The sequence below is a fragment of the Scomber japonicus genome, chromosome 10 (assembly GCF_027409825.1).
Source record: "Scomber japonicus isolate fScoJap1 chromosome 10, fScoJap1.pri, whole genome shotgun sequence".
Classification (NCBI taxonomy): Eukaryota; Metazoa; Chordata; class Actinopteri; order Scombriformes; family Scombridae; genus Scomber; species Scomber japonicus.
Window position 1 is genome coordinate 10,500,543 of NC_070587.1, and position 22,098 is coordinate 10,522,640.

Consider the following 22,098-nt stretch of genomic DNA (forward strand, 5'->3'; position numbering starts at 1 on the left):
AGTTGTCCTGAGACCTGTAAATGTAGCCTGGCGAGGGGAAAGGGAGCGCAGGGACATAAGAAGGAGATGCTTTTGTTGGCATAAAGCTGCACCACAGGTTCCAGGACTGCATTCAGCACTCGGTGCATGTCACAAAATAACTACTTTTAGCTTTTTGTTTATATGTCCAGTGTCCACAGATTTGCAGCAGTTTCAATTTCAGGTCTTATGAACCATTATTAACTATTAAGTTACTTTGGCATGACTAATTTCTCAAAGCTGTTGTCATCAATATGTTTCACATTAACACTATAACAAATGTCATGTGTCAGACAGAAATGCAGGTTTTTTTAAAGTTTTTTGAATTCTTAAACTAATTGAATACAGTATAATACGTCTTTTTTTTATGCCTTCATTATCCCACCACTTCATCTCTAACTCTAACTAGCTTTAGTTGCTGTTACAGACATTACATTAAAGGCTTAGCTCACACATAACTATGAGCAAACAGCCTCTTCTTAATACAGATGATGACAGAAGATAGAAGTCTTTGGCTGTCACCTTTCCCTCCACATCTAGATTTATGGTTTTAATGAAGCAGGGGCAGTGAAGTGGATACTGAAGGGGCCTCATTGCCCAGTTCTTTGCTGCTTATATGTCTGTAACAAAGGCTCAGTGAAACACTTTAACTGGCGCACATTTAGCACCCTCCAGATTGAAAAATGGAGCCATGTAATGGAAGTGATAGACTGACTGCAGGGTCAGCGTTAGAACATGGCAGAATCAGATACCCTGGCCTCTTTCATTGTGGGCCTCGAGTGGCTCGATTGCCCTCTTTTATGATTTTATGAGCCGAGTTTACGATCTTTCTTGATTTTATAACCGTGTTTCTCTCAGAGCAATCGTTCCTTATTAGGATAGAAATTATTTTTTTACTTCCTGGAGCAGTTAAAGGTTAGTAAAATATTATAACCACAATGCTCTACGCCTGTGTGTGTGTACGTGTGTATGTGTGTGTGTGTGTGTGTTCCCAGTGCTGACAATATACCTCAACTGTCCCATGAGTAGTAAGGCAAAGGGCAATCTCAGACGAGTTTATTGGTATATTCATTCCCCTCTCGTGTGCTGCGGTGTGCTTTAAAACCTGGTGGACCAAACAAGTTGACCAGCCTCTTTTGCTGATACAACAGCTTCTTCCTCTACATCCATCCTAATAAAGTCGCTCAGGGTTTGTCAGGATGTTTACTCCGAGTGCCAAAACTTTCAGGGTTGAATTACTTACTTTCTTTTACTTTATCTGTGATTGGGCTGCTCATACATCTGTAACAAGAATAAATGTCACTCATACCCACAGCTTAAATCAGCTACTCCCATTTCCTTGTCCTCTGACTTACCCTTGTTCTTGGCTCGTACTTCTACTGTTGCTTTCCCTCTTATCCGCCATGGCAGGAGGCAAACTTGTTGCAACAGTTCCTCTGGATACCTTACCTCCTCTTCTCCCAATTTCCCCCCTTTTCCTCGCAGAATGGCGGATCAGCAGGGTTTTAATCTGAGATAACAGTGTTTTACTGCACAATAGGAGTATTAGAACCAATTTCTCTTGCCTATGTCTTCTCCTGCTCGCACTTTCTCAACAGCAGTCATCAGTGAGCTTGCTCAGCAAGTTCGGCCTTGGAACATAAAACATTTAAAACAACACCAGATCAGTCCAGATTCCTCTGAACTCTCTCTCTCTCTTTCTTTCTGTCTTTACGCCTCTCTCCTTTGTCAAAGACTGAAGGCGAGCTCCAAGCCAGTGAGGCATGTTTAAACGGTGCGTGAGGAGATGAATATTTGTATTGGTTTTCTGTATCTTTATTGAAAGCAGCCTCCTCATAAGTCTTCCGTGTAATCTCTGCTCTGTTTATGCATCATTTCCTTCTGTGTGCACTCATGAATGATCTCGTTTGAATACCAGAGTAAATCACATCCTGCATACCGCACCTTTACACACACACACACACACACACACACATACACATACACATACACACATACATAAACATCTGTGGGCACACATGCACAGTGTACAGTAAAGTGAATGCAGACAGTGTTTGTAATTGTGTCTTGTCAGGAGAGATGATTGCATTTCTAGACTGATTTCCTTAAAAAAAAAAAAAAAAGTTTTATTATTATTTCTACACCCGCCAGTCTGCCTGTGTCTATTCCTCCTCTGTCGTGTGTGTGCATGCAAATTAATATATTTCTCGCACTGCCTGCTATCTCCTCTCTGTGTGTCTGTCTATGTACTAATCTCTGTCTTCCCCTGGTAAATGATTAACATGGAGAACCTGGCTGAACTATAATCAACAAACCCACAGTGAGGTAATTACCACTTTATTCCCTGCCCTGTTAACAAAGCAATCTCTCTCTCTAAGTCTCTCTCTCTTGCTCTAAGTCTCTCTCTCTCTCTCTCTCTCTCTCTCTAAGTCTCTCTCTCTCTCTTTCTCTCTCTCTTCATCTGTCATCTAGCTGTATCAATGTCTGTCTCGCTTACTGTGTCTCCGTGTGTCAATGCCCATTGTTTCACTTTACTGCTGTGCCGTAGTCTTGTGTAGATCCAGATATGTTTGTGAGTGTGATTGTGTACCTTATCTGTCTTTGTAAATGTGCTTTGTCTGTTTGTTTGTGGCATTGAGTGTATTATCTGGAGGTAAACCGTGGATGAGTTAACTTTATGTACTCTTCAGCTTCTCTGTCTGTGTCAGAAAACAATGCAAGGCAGTGATTTTACTGATTTCTACGCCTGAAGTTCATTTCAATTGAACAATGGCTCTATGAGAGGTCTGTGCCTGTGTATGTGTGTGTGTGTGTGTGTGTGTGTGTGTGTGTGTGTGTGTGTGTGTGTGTGTGTGTGCTTCTGGAACTGACCCGTTGTTTTCCGTAAAAGGGGAAGTCTTTGTTTCCTTGAGAAGAGATGGAGTGTGATAAATTCCAGTTTGGGAAAAACAAAACCCAGAAACGCACCAGGATACCCGGCCTTGTTACAACACTCAAGGTTGTGATTCAATTTGTGATCTCACACGTTATGCATGTTTGTTTTGGGGTTCCTTTAAAGCTCATTTTCAGACTTCCGCTCACAGTAAGTTGTGAAAGTGGCTTTAACTGGAAAAATGCTCAATTCTGTCCAGCGGTGTGTGGCTGTGAGAACATTAACCAACTGCTGTGCCGGCCTCTCTTCTAAATAGGTCATTGTTTTGTTTCCACTTGTTAGTTGAATTAGGTGTGACTAAAGTGTTCAAGGGAATAGGTGTGTTACTGCCTTTGGATGCCAGCAGATATAGTATTGTGCAATCGTATCTTTGGCTATAAAATGTCACGTGGCCTATATTGTACATTGAACTATTTCAAATGAATCTTTACGGAAATAGGGAAAAGCAACTATAAACATTTCTTTCTGCACTTTTTTGTTATGTATGTATCTGTGTGAAATCAGTAATCCTCCATTTGAATGTTTAGCGGTATGAAACCACCATTACTATGATGCACAACAAAAATAACCTTTGCCGCAATTGAAGTAAAAGCCGAGATATACACACACAGAGGACGACTCAAGCACACTGTGTTGAAAATGAGGTTTGGGCAGAGGCCTAGCGGTGAGGATGTCTGTATTAAAATGGATCAGATAGTCACAGTGCAGCTTGCAGCCGTCAGAGCAGACATGGTGTACAGGCTTGAAAGGACGGCTGCTCTCTCCTCCTGGTCAGGATATTTAGTCAATCGATACCAATTTAACACCCAGATATTATCGCTGGCTTCTCGCATTATCACCAGACTGCATATGGACCCATCTCTTCCCCCAATTTCTCTCCTGACGCTTCCCTGTTTCTCCGCGTACACACATACATCAACATTAGACTGCATTAAGCTGTAATAAGTTGTATTGTATGAATGTCTCCAAGTGGGGTGTAACAGCTGTGGAATGAAATGAGGCTCAGCGTTGTCTGCGTCTGGCTTGGCACAAGTGCAGGCTAGCTTTGGCACAAAATGGCTGCTGAGCCGTATGTGTGTGGAGAGGGTGGTTCTGGTGGTTAAGGGCTGTTGGTGAGCATGGAGCGGGAGTGCATCCATTCATTCATGGCGCACACAATGAGCTGGCATTGTTGTAGGTGTCAGCCCAACCGTGTATTTCGTAGACATACAAAACAGCAATTAAATTGTGGCGTGAGAATATGTAAACTGAAAATGTGGGAAATGCCGTCAGCTTGAGCTTGACCAAAATAATGCAGTCTGCTCTGCCAATATGTGCATTTAAGAATTTCACACACACACACACACACACACACACACACGAACCCACGCGCATACGCATGTACATGTGCACACAGAAAGCCACAAACACACACACACACACACTCTCTCACGTTCATATAACCTCACACAATGCTCTTCCACTCAGCTCAGAAATCCTGCCAAGAGGCAACCTGGGAATTCCCTGAGACAGAAATTGAATTAGTATTGACCCAGGCAGAGCAAAAGGCTGTAGCGGGAACCTGGATTATTGTACCATACAAGGTCCTCTCTGCCAGGAGGACACTGAAGACATGTTTGCCATAATACCTCAACTCTTCAAAAGGTGTTAAGAAAAGTCACTCCAAAAGTAAAATTTGAAATGTCTTTGTGGTGGCATAGATCATGTTCACCAACACACTTATTATTTTCCTTTATTTCTGAGAACTCGTGTATAGATCATGCATGGATGTAAATGGCTGCTTTACTCAGCTAACCTGATCAAGCTTGTTGCAAAACATTTTTCTTTCACAGGGTTGCGCTTGGGGTTTATATGAACTTGAAGAATATTGACACGTCTCCCAGTGTGTGATGATCTACTTTTGTTTTGTTCACCACATGAGTCCTTCTGTTGTCAGCTGCCTGGAGGACACTGTTGTGAATGCTGTGCATGTAGCAATGCTACTTTGTAGATGTAATTTTTGGGTTGGTGGGAGGGGGCTTTAATTGATTTGAACATCCATTTTTGACATTTGTAAGAACACCATCAAAGTTGTTATCATGAATCTTTAAAAATGATATTTGAAAATGTACACGGCCGATGGATGTTTGTAAAATCTTAGATTTTGTTTGATATTTATATCTGTTAGCCTTAAATGATGCAGTATATCATTGGCTTTAAGAGGTATTTTGATGCCTCTGTGCTAGTGACAGCTGTGGCCGAAGACATATTTTTCAATTGTCCGTCCGTCCATCCATCAGATTCTGGAGAATACTTTCATCTCAAATCTCAGAAACAACTTGAGTGAATTTCTTCAAATTTGGCCCAAATGTCCACTTGGACTCAAGGATGTACTAATTAGAATTTGGTGGTCAACGGTCAAAGGTCACTGAGGCCTTGAGACCATTTTTGTCCATAACTCAAGAATTAATGCAGTCATTATGACAACGTTTTATTGTGATATCTTCTATTTCGCTAAAAAAGACATACAATACCTTTTTTATATTAAATTCTTTCAAAATCGGTACTGCAAATATTATATGAGGCTGGACAGACATCGCTGTTTAAAATTTGGATTTTAAAGAAATATTGTAAATGTGCATGATTCTGCCGTGGATAGGCAAGATGAATGATATGAAGTACTTTTTGCTTTAAATGAAAGGACTAATTTTATTATAGGAAATGGAACAATCAATCCAATTTGCTTCATTAAGCGATTTTTACCTGCCACTTTAATCCATTGATTATTATTTACTAATGAATCCCATCTGTCTTGTGAACTAGCACACAGGTTGCCATGTCATGCACAAGCTGCAGCACAGTATGTCAGACGTGTGGAGAGATGGAGAGATGGGAGTGGCCGTCTTTGCACCAGAGTAAACTTAATGGACTAAACCTGCTAGAAAGCACAGCTGCTGTACACTTAATATATACACACAGCAAAGAGACATTTAGATAAAAAATAGCTGAAGGCTTGTGAACATGTGTGTATTATACCTTTTTTTTATAAATGATTCTGCTTATCAGAACAACTTTTCATAGTTTGTACAAAAACCTTCAAGTAACACTTTTGGCAGCTATGTTCCCATCTCTTTAAAAAATACCCTTCATGCTGTGCTTTGTGATTTCCAGAGGAGATAGATCACACGACAAATGTTGCACTATGTAGAGAGTTTGAATCTGTCAAATGATTTTGGGAGAGTTTTTCCATGGCGGAACAAAAACTAATATTTTTTTGGCATTGCCTCCCAGATGTATGGCAGCACAGCCTACTTTTCAGCCCCAAGTGATGTGAAACACACACATTGCTCTTCTCGGTTTCTTTTTTGCACTTGCGCACACACACACACACACACACACACACACACATATATATGAATATACACTCTCCCCCTCTGTTTCTTTTTTCTCTTTGGCCCCCAGAGATGGTGAAAACATTAAACCTGCAGTGGAGGGAGCGAGGGATGGAGAATGCGTTAAGGAGAGGATGGTAGGGAAAGAGTCAACAGATTTCAACTCCCAAAACAGCTCGGGTCGGCCCCCAGGGAAGGAGGGATGAGGTGAGAGTGAGAGAGGGAGAGAGGGAAGAAAGGATGTCAGCAGGTATTACTATCACTGTCACAAGCAGGCGTAAGGAACGAATCCGCCTCTGCCTGCCGCTCCCCCCCACACCAACACACACACCCGGGCTCACACATGCACCCGCACACACACTCAGCGACGCATGCTCATATACAGGTGTGGTACAGAGACACACACTGTACCAATGGTACTATCGGCCTGGCTGCATACACACCTGTTCAGACTCTGGGGAGAGCCAGGGAAGGAATCACACCCCATTTAGAGCTGACACTACTGACACTACTCTCACTACTGTGTGTGTGTGTGTGTGTGTGTGTGTGTGTGTGTGTGTCTGTGTGTCTGTGTGTCTGTGTCTGTGTGTCTGTGTTGTTGCTTACTGTAAAATTACAGTGGATCCTTTTTACTTAAGTAAAAAAGGACAAAATATGAATGGAATGTGATATTGCTTGCTCATTCAAACATGCCTGTGCTCTGATTGAAGCTTACCGTAAGATGATGAGATATGGTTTTGGTATGTGTGAGGGTGTGTTTGTGTGTGAGAGAGAGACAGTATATCTGGATATGTTATTTTTGTAGCAATAACCAGTACCAGATTTTCGGGTATGTAGTAATGCACAGCTTGATCCCTCTCTCTTGATACTCTGATTTTTTTTCTCTCTGCCTCCTTGTTCTTGTTTTTCTGCCCATCCTGCTTTTTTCTCAATATTTTGTTCCAATCAAATCTTTTATTTATGAATTCAAGGAATGTAGACCCCCACCCCTCCCCACCCCCAGAATTAGTTCTTTGATCAACCTGCAGTTGTGCAGCTAAACGGTTGTGATCAATTCACCCTCTATTATATGGATCCACTTGGTTTTATCGCAGTATGGTACATATGTTATTGCTTTTGTGGGATGGTGAGGTAGCTTGTACCATCTACTACACTGACAGACTGCTGACACATTAGTATGCAGAGTAGGGAATTAAATAGTGTATATACTGAACAGACAATAAACCTATCTTTCCATTTGGCTACATTGATTAAATTGCTTCTTTGTCTATCAATTTAAATATCACAAAGGTTCTTTGTGTTTATTCCTTACAATTTTCATGTGAAGTGACATTTTGAAATGAATTTCTCTCTGTCATTGTCCAAAAGTATGTTTAGTTATATTAATCAGAAATGATCAGATGGTTGTAATTCACAGTCTGAGAGCATCCCGAGTAGTGGTGGTATTTTGTGCTGAATGGAAGAGGGAAAATAGCCTTGTCCCAAATCTCCATAGCTATGGCCTTGTAGCAGGAGAACTCATGAATCTCATTGCTCTCCTATTCAGCTGGAAATGGAGTTCTTGTACGCAGCGCGCCTCTCAAAACACAGGAGCAGACGCCCCTTTGTTTATCATTGTGGAATTAATCCATGTGTTCTCCAAAAATACAACCAGTGACAAATGCCTAGTCATGAAACTCACAAAATCCCTTACTCGCTTCATTTTTATTTTATTTTTGTATATTTTAGGAGGTTCCCTGATGGTTTTCCTTTCAGAGCGGAAAATTGTTGTTGTTCATCAAACGTAGATACTAAATGCCTAACATGTTTTGCTCATTTTGCAGTGGATTTACAGTGGACTTACTATTACAGTCAAGAAAAAAAAAACACACACACATACTGTACCTCCTGCGTGTTAATCTTGTAATTTTGGGTCATTGTGGTTCATTACTTAAAGAAGCAGCCAGTCATCTTTAATCCCAAATTAATCAGATAATCCTAGCCCAGTGTCAGGTTGTTGTTAACGCTACGTGAGACTGGCGTCTGCACCTCTCCTCTTGACCCTCGCCACTTCCTTCCTCTCTGCTACCAGAATCCACCCCCTGGCCCCCCCTTCCCTCTTATTGTGTCTAAGCCCTTCATCAGTGTTGTGGAACTCGACTGGCCTTTCTAATAAATTCAGGGGCATCCGGCCTTGAAGCGAAGAATGCCATCCAGTTATATGAGCCCATATGTAGACAGCAAAAAAATTATTTCAAATGCTGAAAAGAAATGGATAAGGTCATGTTCTGCAGCTGAATATACTGTATTGAGATTGTAAATGACATAGATACAATAGCCTTGGAGCCAATGCATGTGGGCAGATTTTGTTCAAATAAGAAATCAATGATTTTATTTCTTAACTCTGTTGAGCTGCTTTGTTAGACGTCAATGTAAATGTGTTACTTCTGGTGTATGTGTTCATGTGTGTGAGTGCGGGGCGGGTGGGTGGGTGGCTGTGCGTGACTAGAACAGGACAAAGCTGGCTGCCTTGAGGGGGAATAAGGGGGACCTTCCATACCCCCGATGCACAGACCGATATGAATCTTAACCGTTGTGACGGAGAAAGATGGAGAGAGAGAGAGAAGCATGTATCGGCTGCAAGGGAGGGGAGAGGGAAGGGGCAGTTTAGACTCCTGGGATTCCAAAGCAGTGACCGTGAAAGTGCTTAGATAAACAGAGAGAAAGACGGAGCAGGCAGGAGGGACGGAGGGAAGGGGAGGGCGAAGTGGGTGAAATGGTGGTGCGAGAAGCAGTGGAGGGAGGAGAGGATGAGAAGGTGTAGGCACGCTGACAGGGGAAGGAAATGAGACCTGCTGAAGATGGGGTGAAAGAAAGCAGATGGGATAAATCAAGTATAGAAGTTTCTAAATAAGTTCACCTAGAGTCACAGGGACCGAAAGGGGCCAGCTTTACTCTATTTACTCCTTAACTCTTTTGCCTCTCCAATCTTTTTTCTCCATCTTCTCCTCGTCTCCCCTTCCCTCTTTAAATAATTCAGGCCTGTTGGCTTTATTAGGGCAGGTTTCCTTGACATGTCTTAACTATGTGTGTGTCGAACTGACTGACTGAAGGACAGCTCCAACTCTCCAACTGGCCCTCCCTTTAGCTAACAACTACCAAATAATCACACACAGGCAAAGTGAGAGGGAACGCACACTTGGGATAAATAGTTTATGCTGCCTATCCAGCATTGACCTTCACATCACAGAGAGGGAGACAAACACAGAGTGCAAGAAAGGGAAAGAGAGAGAAGTGTGACCCACTTAGTAAATGATGGATTCTCAAAGCCAAGTCTGATTTATTGGCTGAGTGTATTTGCTTTGTTAGCGCCCTTTTCACCATAGTGAAGAGTGTATTGGAGTAAGTGTATTAGTCTCTGTGTGTGTGTGTGTGCGAGTGTGTGTGTGTGTGTGTGTGTGTTAAGGGGTGTCGCTTGCATGTCCTCCTTAACCCACTTACACAGGTGGGCCTCTGTGAAAGACCTGGGACACAGATAAATGTAGTTAAGTATAGTTAATATAGTAGTTGAGAGTGTGGAGTGTGTAGTGTTAAGATGAGAGTGCTCTGTAAAAATGAGCTATTAGAACATAATATAACTTTTCAAGAAGTCTCAAATAAAATGATAAAAGCCTGTTTTGTTAAAACAGTCTGTTATATATATGATGTGAAAAATGACACATCATAGTGAAACCACTTTGACTCTGATGCATCATGATTACAAACACTGATGGCTACAAAAATGGGTCGTATTTGATTAAATGCCAATAAGCAGCATTTGCAGTCTATAAAAATGTCTTCCTAACGGCACTTGGGTATTAGCTTTCAAAGCAACTGACAGCTCCAAAGTACTTTTTACTATTTTTTTTTCAAAGGTAACACTGTCAAAATTCATAATACATAGAGATATAGTGAAAAATTCCCAGGCGCACAAGTGGTCGAGTGGTTAGAGTGCATGCCATATATGCAGCCGACCCCGGTTCGAATCTTTGCTGCATGTCACACCCCCCTCTCTCTCCTATGTTTCCTCTCAGTCTACTGCTAAATAAAGGCGTCTATGACACCCAAATCTTAAAAAAAAGTTTCCCAGAGCCTAAAGTGCATTTCTTTAAACTGTTTGCTTTGTCCGACCATCATCCCAAAGATACTCAATTAAAGAGAAAAAGCAGCAATTTGTCATATTTGAGGTTAGGATTAGGGTTAGGGTAGATTATTTTTCTGTTGACAATCAACTGCAAACACAACACACACAGTATGAAGCCTCCTCCGTGTCTGTTGAATTTTTATTTTATATTTCTCTTTGTGATTCAATAAAAAAGAAATCAATAAAAAGAAGTTTTCCTAGTTTCCTGCCCCATTGGCATGAACCCTTATATGACGTTAGAGTAATTTATTTACTTCAAAGTTGACATTAATTTGTCTATACTCTAGCCAGACTTGTCTGCTCTGGCGCTGTGTACAAAAGCTTAAGAGCCCAAACAGCAAAGTTAGTACATAAACACGAGACAAATGATGTTGACACAGTGGATCAGCTCAGCTGACACTTGGTAGCAATGGACTTTGATAGATTTCATAAATAGTTTGAATCATGGCTTTTTGTGTCCACACATCATAGCTGTCACTGTCTTCCTCCCCCCTCCATCTCTGTCTGAGCGGTGAGCTACTGTAGCTATATTCAGGTTTATGTATCCGAGCCTGGCACCTGTACAAATCAGCCCTGTATTTACGCTGCAGCTCCATTTAGACTGCAGAAACATGAAGAGCACTCATTACTCTGAGGTTTGAGGCTGTCCAACAGAAGGATGCAGGAAAAAAAGATGGATGGAGCAAAGGACGTATGGGTGGGGCATTGGCTTGGCACCAATGCCAGCTCCGGATTGGTTGTTGTCCTGGCAACGGCACGTCTGACCTTATTTACCCCCTTGCACACCCACGCCGTACGTGCACCCTGCTCTCGCCCCTGCACCCTTCTTTTGCTGCACACACTTCCTCCATCACACTTCTCGGCGTGAGAGCTGGAACTCTTCTTCTTGTGCTCTTTTTTTTTCTCCTCACACTCTTAACAAGTATGGCCACCTCTACGCAGAGCAGGTGAGAGAGTCCAGTAAGGCAACACTTTTAGCTGCTGCCGTGCTGGTGGGCATAGTGAGGCAACATTTCGGTATGCATTGAGAATAAAAACAAGCCATAGACTACATGACTGCACTCTTGTCCATTTATATCAGGCCAGTAATTTCATACCTCCCAGAGAAAAGTCACTGGAAAGCTTATTCTGGGATCAGACTAGACCACACATGGAGAGCGGTGCCTATGTATGACACAGTTCTCCCACAGAGGGGATGATGGTCTCTGCAAACCTGCAGCCATATCAAAATTTTCCCGAAAGATACTGATTGGTCCTCCGGGTCCAAATCGTGCAATTTTTCCCAGCTCTGACAGACATTGCTATACATCCTGTTGTGCTGCTGAGTCCCACAGAATAGACACACACACACACACACACACACACACACACACACAAACACATAGAGGTGAATCTATGCCATAACAGGCAGAAAATAGGGTCTGTCTTTACCTGAAGCTAAGAAACCTTTTATGGCCTGAAGCAGCAGGTGTGTGTATGTTTGTGTGTATATCTGTGTCCTGTATTGATAGAGTATGTGGATCCATGAGGCAGCCTGCTGATGCACACAGTTTAAATGAGGAGAGGAGCGGTCTGAGTCCCCTGCGCCTTCTGGTCATTTAAAAGAGCTTCCAGGGCAAGAAAGGTGCAACCAATCACTTCATCTAGGTACACACACACCAACAGCCGTAGACGCACTGAATTCATGCTGATATATGATGCATTGCAATGTGTGTGTGCACCTGTTTTCTTCTGTGCTTATGAGGCCAGAAGTATAAGGGTTTTTCAAAGCCATCCAGATCCTGATAAATATTCATTCAAATGTTATTGCTCAGAACTTGCATGTAAAGAGAACCAAAGATTGAAATGGTAAGAGAAGGAAAAGGAGAACAAAGCAGGAGGGACATTCACACAACATCCACATTTGGAGATTAGGAGTCAAAGCAAAGAAAGGTAAAAGTTCTGGTGTAGCGGAGAGATACACTTCTTGCTGACCTTGAAGGAAACACGTACACACATACACACTCATGCATATGCATACCAAACAGGAAAGAGAAGATAAGAGCAACAGCTTGTTCCCTTTAAGTCCCTCTTTCCTCTCTGGAAGGAGGAGCTGATCACCGTCTTCGCCCACAGTGAATCTTAGGAAGCAGCGTCTGGAGAGTCTTTAGGTTTTGAGGTGGGGAGGGGGGGGTCAAGGGATTGTTCGGCCAGCTGGGCAGGCAGGGTGGCAGGGGGGCCCCAGATGGTCAGAGTGGGGGGTGACGTTCTTGTTTGTGCGCGCTGAGGGGAGTAAGCACCAGGTTAGACACAACATTGGTGTTTGGGCTCAGGACACAGCATGGCTTTGTGTGGGCGAGGAGGGGGCACAGCTAATAGAAAGGAGATGAGGAGAATTGGGGGGAGGGTGGGGTTGTCCTGATTCTGTTATGTCTTACATCCACACTCTCCTCCAGAGAGGAAGTGGTGAAAATGGCGAACAAAAAGGTTAGAGCCATGCAAAATCTCGTGAAGTATCGAGTAGATGAAGTTTCTGCTGTTCCTCTGTTCTCTGTCTCATGGGTGTAGCAGTACAGTTGTGATTCTTCTTCTTTCCTTTTTCCTCTGATGATAGGATAGCCTGTGGAGCACGAGGTCAGTGAAGCTATGGAGACCTAAAGGAAGGAATGTTCTTTCTGTTTTGTTCTCTGCCCTTTTCCCTTTTTCCTCCTGTGCTGTCTTCAGGGTCTTTTTGTCATAAAGTTTTCTCATATTTTCCATCTGCTTTTCCCTACTGTGCACTGCTGTCTTTCCCAATAAAGGATGCCAAAGTCTGCTTTTATTCAGCTGCACAACAACAACACAGTTTTTGAATCTTTTCATAAGTGATTTGCAGATAATGACTTGTTTTTTAATGTTCATCAACACCAAAAGTTAATTTGCACATATTTGCAAAATAGCCTGTAATATACTATATAAGCTTTGTAATATACACACTACAGTACATGCAGGTCTAGTTGGCGTGCTACACTGTGGTTGGCAAGCTCCTAGTAGCTCACCAGTAACATCCAGTTACTTGTCAGTAAGATTATTCGACCAGCCAGAAACATTAGCCTGCAAGTCACTAACCGGACTATAAGGTAACACAGTTTAAGAGAGAATTCATACCATCGACACCTGCCTCTTGACTGACTGCAAACTATACTGCCAATCTCTTTAGTGCTGCAGTTTATAGTCTGGCAGAGCACAGTTCTCTAAATTTTGATAGTGAAACATAAATAATACATACTGTATGTTAGCTTCCTCTATTTTGAACTCTGTGGGTCTCCCTTCTCTCATAGATCAGCACTGTCAAGATGATTTGCAATTGAATTTGCCTCTACAACTGAATCCCATTGATTACAGCGATTCCAAAACGCAACCAAATTGCTACGTCCTCAACAGGAATGTATGTCAAAGTTGATCCTGATTTATTCACCGAGATTAATGACTCAGCTGGCATGTACTCCTGTGTCATCATGTGGTTAACCCCACCCATCTGGTATGCTAAAAAACCTGAAATAAACAATGCCATTCCACTTCTCTGTAGTCTTCCAGAGATCCTCCCATTGCATCAGTAGTGTTACAACAGAAATCACCGTAGAGGTTGAAACTGTGCCATGCTATGCCCAGCCAAGGCAGAGTGACCGCAGCGTGCTATGCTCAGTCAGCATAGTGACCAGAGTTAGCAGTCACCCTGCTGTGATTGACCACGGAAGAACTGAGGCTCCACCAAGCCTTTCGGCCTCCTGCCGTCACCACAGGGAACCAACAGACTCTTACTGTGTGCTGGTTAGCGTATCTTTACAAGCATAAAGGTCTATATTAAATCTACTGTTCCTCCAGTTTACATTTCCTGAATTCATTTAGGATGTATAGTACAGTGTACGAATATTTTTAGCCCCCATGTTTATGTGCAGCACTTGCGCCCCAGTGTATTCAGTATGCGTAGTATGCAGCTGCTGTGCGTGATCGAGTATCTGTTCTGTATTCCTGAAACCGTGTTGTGGGATTGTTGCTCCTTTAATTATTCTCTCATATTAAAGGATCAAAGGTCTTTGCCACAGTCAACCCCCTGCATTTCATTATAATGGCATACACACACGCATATGCATCTCTTTGCATGCACATTTACATTGACACACATTTTGGTTATGTTAGATTTTTGATTTTGAATCTTATTTCCTATAATTATGAAAAAGGATAGATGTTGGCCTTTTTAAGTTTTCAACTGAAGAGCCCAGCATGTTATTTTTGATTTGGCTCCTCGGTGAGATTTTTCTTTATCAACCAAGAGCTTGCACCAGCCCCTCAGAAGGGTGTCACTGATTACCCTCTGGCATGAAGGATGGAGCATGTTTTATTCTCCTGAAGTACTTTCATGTCTGTGTGTGTGTCTAGTGTGTGTGTGTGAACATGTGTTTGTGAGTGTATTCACGGCCACATGTGCGTAAATGCAATGCAAAAATGACTGCATTCTGTTTCACTGACCCCCCCCCCCCTCTCCCTCACCCCTCTTGTGCTCCAACGCTGGACCAAACCAATCCTCTCCTCCGCTTGCAGAGGATTCTCTCGCTGATAGGCTGCTCCTGTGCTATGTTCTTTTGACACCCACAGCTCCTCAGTGCTCCCATGATGCCCTATGTGAGGATGCTGAGTGTAATTTGGGCGTACCCAAGCTTACTAGGGCCAGAAAGAGAGAAAGGGAGGAAAGAAGGGAAGAGGAGAGAAAGATGGCTGACAGTTTGACATCAGTAGAGCACACCTTCTCTATAATTGCTAGCATGCATATGGCACAGGCCGATGTTGGAGGGGTTGTGGGAGGAAAGCGGGGCGAAGGGAGGGAGGGAGTAATGTACTGTAGGATATAGAAGAGTCAGAAATAGGAGGGAGAGCACAAGTAGATGGCAGATATGGGTGGATGAGCGCATGTCATCTAAAGCGGGGGGAGACAAGTGAGGAGATCGAGCAGGAGAAGAAGGGGGTGTGGAGGAATGCAGATTGGTGGTTTTGGGTGAGGGGGAAACAGGGCCTGAGCAGCACAGGAGAAGCTTGAGGTGAATGACATGTATAGCAGGGGGTGCAGCATGTTGACACAGCACATGTCTATTATTACATACACATCCATGCGCAGACTCGCACACATACTACTTCCACAGCTGGCGCACCTAAATCAACACTTCCCTGCCTCAGAGAAGCCTCAGAGAGCACCACAGGTAGTATGAAGAGTAAACTGGCTGCTGTGTGTGTGTGTCTGTGTGTCTGTGTGTGTGTACAGGCTTATGTGCTTTTGTGTTCTCTTAAGCACACATTCAAGTCTCTAAAAAAGCATAAGCTCATATAAGATGCACCATTTCATTTTCGAGGGGGTCCCAACATATATCACAATTACTACAAAACAACAGAGGAGTGACACAATAAATAAATAATAGAAACAAAGTTATTAATACAGCAAGGTGCAGACAAACAACAGACAAACAAAAAAACAAAGACAAGCTGCATACATTAATTAATGAAAACACTGAAAAGATTATTACCACAAGATGGCAAACAACAGAGTTTGAGAAAGAGAGAATGATCACCAAACACCATCAGGTACAAACAGTGACAGCATCATTGATTACAAGAGCAGTCCATCTTAAAGTAAGAAGACAGGACATGTTTAAATGTACCAAATGATGAAATGGATCTATTTCTATATCTATATATATATCTGTCAAGTGCCTCTGTTCAGTTGTAATTAGCGCACACAGGTAATAGAGCTATTGGACGTGGCCACACACACACACACACACGCACATTCACTGAAGGGATATTGATCAGGGGAGTGTGTGTGTGTGTCCTGAGCGAGGAATCCTGATCGATGGTGTCCTGTCCTGTTGATAGATCGCCAATTCTGCACGGTAGCTATTGAGCAGGAAGCAGCTTTGGTGAGACCTGCTGCCTCCAGGGTTTCACCTGCATCCCCACGACTCAGATAATCTTCCACTCCGTTATCTCTGTTGGAAATAGACACCACCGCGCCCACATTCAGGTTCAAAGTGAACAGAAAATGGACTTCTGTTTAAGATTTTTAGTCGTGCCATACGGCCCTCTTCCCTCCGACGGTTTCTTGTCATTTCTCCCTTCATTGCTCCATCCATCTTTGATTCCCTCTGCAGATTTGCTGGACCATCTCAGTCTCCTGCTTCCTGTCATGTCTATCTGTTTCATTTCGGTTTTCATCCATTCTGTCTCCTCCTCCTCCTTCTCCTCCTCCTCTTCCTCCTACCTCACGTTCTTCCTCATATATTCTTTTTGGCCTTTTCGACTCCTTAACTTGAGACTACTCTGCTGCCCCCCCCCCCTCCACCTCCATTCCATACTTTTTTTTTTCTCCTCCTATGTTCCCCTTCACTGACTCCCAGCACCCCCTTTCCTCTCTCCTCCGCTCTGTCACCCCTCTATAAAGACTCCCACTGACAGACCTGAACCCTCTGCCCAAGCCACATTCTGCCCCTCATTCTTTTCTCCCGCGCACCATGCGAAGAGGAGACCAATTAAAGTCCGTCTCCTCTCTACTTCCACTCCGTTGTTCTCCTCTCTGCATGTCTGCACAGAGACTCTCTGGGGTTGCTAATTAAAACACTTAACTTTCTTTTTCTGTGTTCTCCACATTTTTTTCACCTGTTCATCCAACTTTACTTATTCTTTTTTCTTTTTGTTCAACCTCTCTGCGCCAAACCTGTCTCAACAATTCTTATCGTCAGTCTGTAGTTCTCTTGACCTAGTCTCATGTCACTCCCATCGCTCCCATTCCTTCCCTCCATTTGTCACACATTTCTCTCCTCATTTCTTGTCTGCTGCTTTCTTTTTGTGCCGTTATGCTTCATACAGAGCCTTATGATTCCTTCATGTTAAATGTCTCTCACACTGTGTCCTATTTCACATTTACTGATTTCAATCTTCCTCTCATCTCTTCCTCAGTCCGTATTAATTTGTACATGGGAATCTCTTTATACTGTAGCTGACAGGAAGCTAGAATTCAAAGTCTAAAGCAGTATATATTATGCAGCTCTTCTGTTCTAATGATGCTGTCTTGCCCAGAGTTGTTGTTATGCCTAAAGCCAGTCAACCTTGACTGAAGACATGGTTGTGCATGCACATGCACGTTTGCATAAGTTTGTGTGTATCTGTACTGTGGTGTGGAAAAGGGGAAAACTGTGGTCCTCTCAGTGGTCTTAATTAGCATAGGAGGAATTGTTGTTCTCTGCTGGTCTGATCATTCCCTTGGCTCATATGAAGCTGTATCATTGTGTTCTTTCAAATCCCAAATCATTCCTTTAAACTTTCCTTTATCGCCCTGTGTAATCATTATGTGTAATATTGATGAACTATCCATCTGTTGGGGGAATTATAGAATACCTGTCATCTGTCTTCTTCCTCTCTTTCTCTGTCTGTCTATGCTTAATTACATCCTCTCTTCTCCCTTCAGCCATGTGTTACTTGGTGTAATCGCTGGGTGAAATATTAAGGTCATTTGTCATTCTTCCTTCCAGGTTAACAGAGGGAGGACTGTCCGTCCAGGTGAATCTGAATGACTACCTGGACATCTACTGTCCCCACTATCCCAGCAAGGGGACCCTGGGCTCTGGGCAGCAGGAAACATTGGCACTCTACCTGGTGAAAGAGGCGACTTTCAAGGGCTGCGTGGAGACCAGGGGGGCCATCAAGCGGTGGGAGTGTAACACCCCCAACGCTCCATTTGGACCAGTGCGCTTCTCAGAGAAGATCCAAAGATTCACCCCCTTCTCGCTGGGGTTTGAGTTTCTGCCAGGGCACCACTACTATTATAGCTGTAAGTAGAGTGTGTGTATGAGTGTGTCATTTACTCTGTGGTTTGATATGTGCCAATACCTGAGCTAATTAATCCAACAAAATATCCAAAATTGGTAGCACTTCTGTAGTTCAGTTTCAACAAGCAGCTGTCCAAAATTATTTTATTCTGAAAAAAGTTTCTTGATTTCCTGGTTTAGGTTCAGCAAGTATCTGCTCAAACAACAGTCAACTTTCAGTACTTTTTGATGAAAATAGTGAAAAATGTCATTCCAGAATCCTAAAGCCCAAATTTCTTGTTTTATTCAACCTACAGTCAAAAGATATTTATTTTTCTACCACAAAAGACAAACAATGGCGGCATATCCTTGCAATTTAGACGCACGAATGAGGGAATGTTTGGTATTTCTTCTTGAAAATTGACTTAAACTATTATTAAAATGGTTTCCAATTCATTTTCTGCTGAGCTACCAATCGCCAAATCATTTCCACTCTATATGTTCAATACTCAAAAAGTAGGTTTGATACCCTGAACATGGGGATAAACCATAGTGACACATAAACACTTATTATTTTGTGAGAAATGTCTTTTTTGCTGAAACAATGAATATTTGCTCCGGGCTCTTTACAATGCTAGACAAGCAATATAACCTGAAAAGAGAGAAAAGATGTAAATACTTAAGGTTTCAGTTCATCAGTCTGTGCGTCAACACCTTTGTCGAAGAATGCTTGGTGGCCAGACAGCCCTCTATTGTTAAGAGATGTGAGCAAAAAAGGTTGAGAGCACTTTTATCCAATATGTTTTTATGAGGTTTTGTGTGTCTGCAAACTGCAGCTCATAGCCTTAATGTTTTCCATAAATTCAGCCCGAATGACATTAATATGATGTTTTCTTTAAACCTGTAGGCTGTTGCAGAATTTTAGTGATGGTGTCCTCTTTCTTCATTACATCCCTCTGTGCTCTTCTTCCCGCACTCGTTTATTTCAAACTACTGGAGGGGAAAAAAAGGGAGGGAGAAAGACAGAGGATGGCTTAGTGACTGTAAAATCAGTTGACTTTTTTTTTTCGTACTTTTTACAACTTCTAGTGTCAGTCCAACCAAGAGAGGGGGAGGAGGAGGAGGAGGGGGGGGGGGGCGGCATGAAACAAGGCAGAGAATGAAAGAGTCAAGTGAATCCGTGATATGGAAGGGTGACAACAAAGAGACACAGGCACCGCAAAGTGTAGGAGGAAGAAATGGAGATCAATACAGGACGACAGTGAGGGAGAAAAAAAAAAAGGCAGGCAGAGAAGCAGACGGAGGTAGAGAAGCGTGGAGGAGTGACAGAGGGAGTGAAAGAGCAAAAGATGGACACAGTCTGACAGTAGAGGAAGGTGGGGGGGGGCAGGGGGGGGGCAACAAAAGCGATGGAGAAAAGGGATGGATGAGATGAAGGGAGAGAAAGAATCTTTACATAAATTACTGTTGCGATCGGCAAGACAATGAGGCATTGTGAGGGCATGAGAGAGTGGTTCCACACACATACACACTAACACACACATGTATATATGTACACACACACACACAAAGTGGGCTATTGTGGTTGTTCAGGCCAGCTCAGAGAAAAGCAACAATGGGCCCCCCCCCCCACCCGGGTCGTTCCACAACGGGCTCAGAGTGATTGTGTGTGTTTTGTCCACATTAAAGATAAGGCGTAAAGTTGGTCCAAATGTCTGGCTCTGGGGTTTGTGTGCTGAATGGGTCCGCAGCACTGGAGACAGTATAATGGCATTAGCCTGGGAGAACACTACAATAGTATTAGAAACACTAATGGCATTAGTTGGCTCAGTCTGAGCAGGGCTCAGCTTCCCTCTTCGGCTCCCACAAACTATGACACTGACAACGCAGTATCTCTGGGTTTCTGGGTCTCTGGGTCTCTGCCCTGCTGCCCGACCTGCAGACCAACGCCCACTACAACTCCATGTCTGGATCCCCACAAACAGGAAACACCTTGACATCCTCTGATAGTCAGCTGTTCTTAACATGGAACAATTTGAGAGGATAGTTGCAGTGGTCATTAACGCTCAGTCTGCTGCAGCTTAACATAACACAAGCATTTAAAAGACTCGCTGCCAATAAATTAAACATAAGAATTTTTTTTTTTTAAATTAGACCTGTAGCAATTAGTGGATCAATCAATTAGTCAAATAGTTGATCAACAGAAATGTATCTGTTTTGATCATCTATTCATTGCTTTAATTCTTTGTTGTTGTTTTTTTCGGGGGGGTTTTTCCAATAAAAAATTACCAAATTGTCTCATTTCAGTTTCTCATATTTTCTTTATTATGTGTTGTTGACTGTTGGACATAAAAACAAACATCTTAGGTTGCATCTTGGGATTTTGAGAAACGGTCATCAAACATTTTCAGCATTTTCAGACATTTTATAGAACAAACGACTAACTGATCAATGGATAAAAAATAATCAACAGATGAATGGATGATGAAAATAATCAGCCCTGAAGAATACATTAACCAGATTGACGCTACATTATTCAGCCTGCAGAAATACACCCAAAACAGGAAGATGGGAGTAAATAGCGAAATGCTGCAAGTCACACACAACACAACACAACACAACACAACACACATTTCCTGGAGAAACTAATAACCGATGCAATATTATTATTATGCTAATATATTTACCTTCCTAATATTGGAACAGGGCAATCACAATGCTAAGCTCCCTCCTGACCTTGGGGGGAAAAATGGTAATAAAAATATAGAGTCGAATGGTCAAAGCTGTGGGGAAAAGCAAGTAAGTGGACATTGAGTCAATATTTAGGGTAGTCAAAATTAAATAAGCAGTGTTAGCTCATTTTTAACATCATTGATGAGTGTTACACTGCAGGTGTTGTCTATTTTTAGTTCTATTTTCAGCAAGTTACTGTATATATTCTCTGTTTTGCTTGCGTTTCATATATTTGCAGCTTTTGTAAAAGTGGTTTCTTCATTTGCTTATGTTTTGTCTGTGTGTGTGTCAGTTTAGCTTTCTTGGCTGCTGTAGATAGTACCAACAATGTAGTCATATTTTTATTCTGTGCCGTGTCTCATCTGTCGAAATTACGGGTACAAAGTGAGACAGACTGTTAGATATCACACTCTCAGCTTGTGTGGTGGGCCCCTGTTGAGTTAGCAGATAATTATTCAAATATAAAGCCCTTAACTGCAGTTTCCAGACACATTTGTTTTGTAAAAGCAATTCTTAACTGACAGGTAATACTGCTGATGTTTGCCAGTTTTCCCACGCGACTCATGATCAGTCTTGATATCGAAACATTCTTTTTATGGTTGTAACTTCAACTGTGGGTTTTATTGTTTTTATTTAGTTGCATAGATAAGTGTGATATGTGGTTGTCTCTGACATGGCGAGATGGTGTAATCCTTTATTCTAGAGGAGCTTATTGATTGATGGTGGAAACAGGAAAATAAGCTTGCTGATCTTTAGCTGATCTTGTCATGTGGATTCTTCAAATACTAAGAGATCTCCTGTTACTTGTCCTTTTATTTAATATGTTAACATTTTGAATACTGGCTGTTTGTTTGGTTTAATAAATAAGTAGCATTTAAATCATCCTCTCATTCCTCTTCTTGTTCTCACCAGCTCTACCCACAGATGAAGGCCCTCCACTGCCATGTATGAAGCTGCGTGTCACCGTGTGTTGTGAGCCCAGTGAGTACACTCCTCCTTTCATCCCATCCTCCTTTCATCCTTCCCCTTTTTACACCTAGAGACTCCTCTCTCTGCCTCTTACATCTCTAC

The 22,098-nt window shown here is 42.5% G+C and overlaps 1 protein-coding gene across 1 annotated transcript in view; it reads left to right on the forward strand.

Annotated features, from left to right (window-relative positions):
* Nucleotides 1–22,098, forward strand: part of si:dkey-246i14.3 (ephrin A4) — a 31,164-nt gene that overhangs the window by 1,997 nt on the left and 7,069 nt on the right. Inside the window, exons 2-3 of the mRNA XM_053327874.1 lie at nucleotides 18,019–18,317; nucleotides 21,940–22,008. Coding sequence (XP_053183849.1) covers nucleotides 18,019–18,317; nucleotides 21,940–22,008 — 368 coding nt within the window. The remainder of the gene's footprint in view (nucleotides 1–18,018; nucleotides 18,318–21,939; nucleotides 22,009–22,098) is intronic.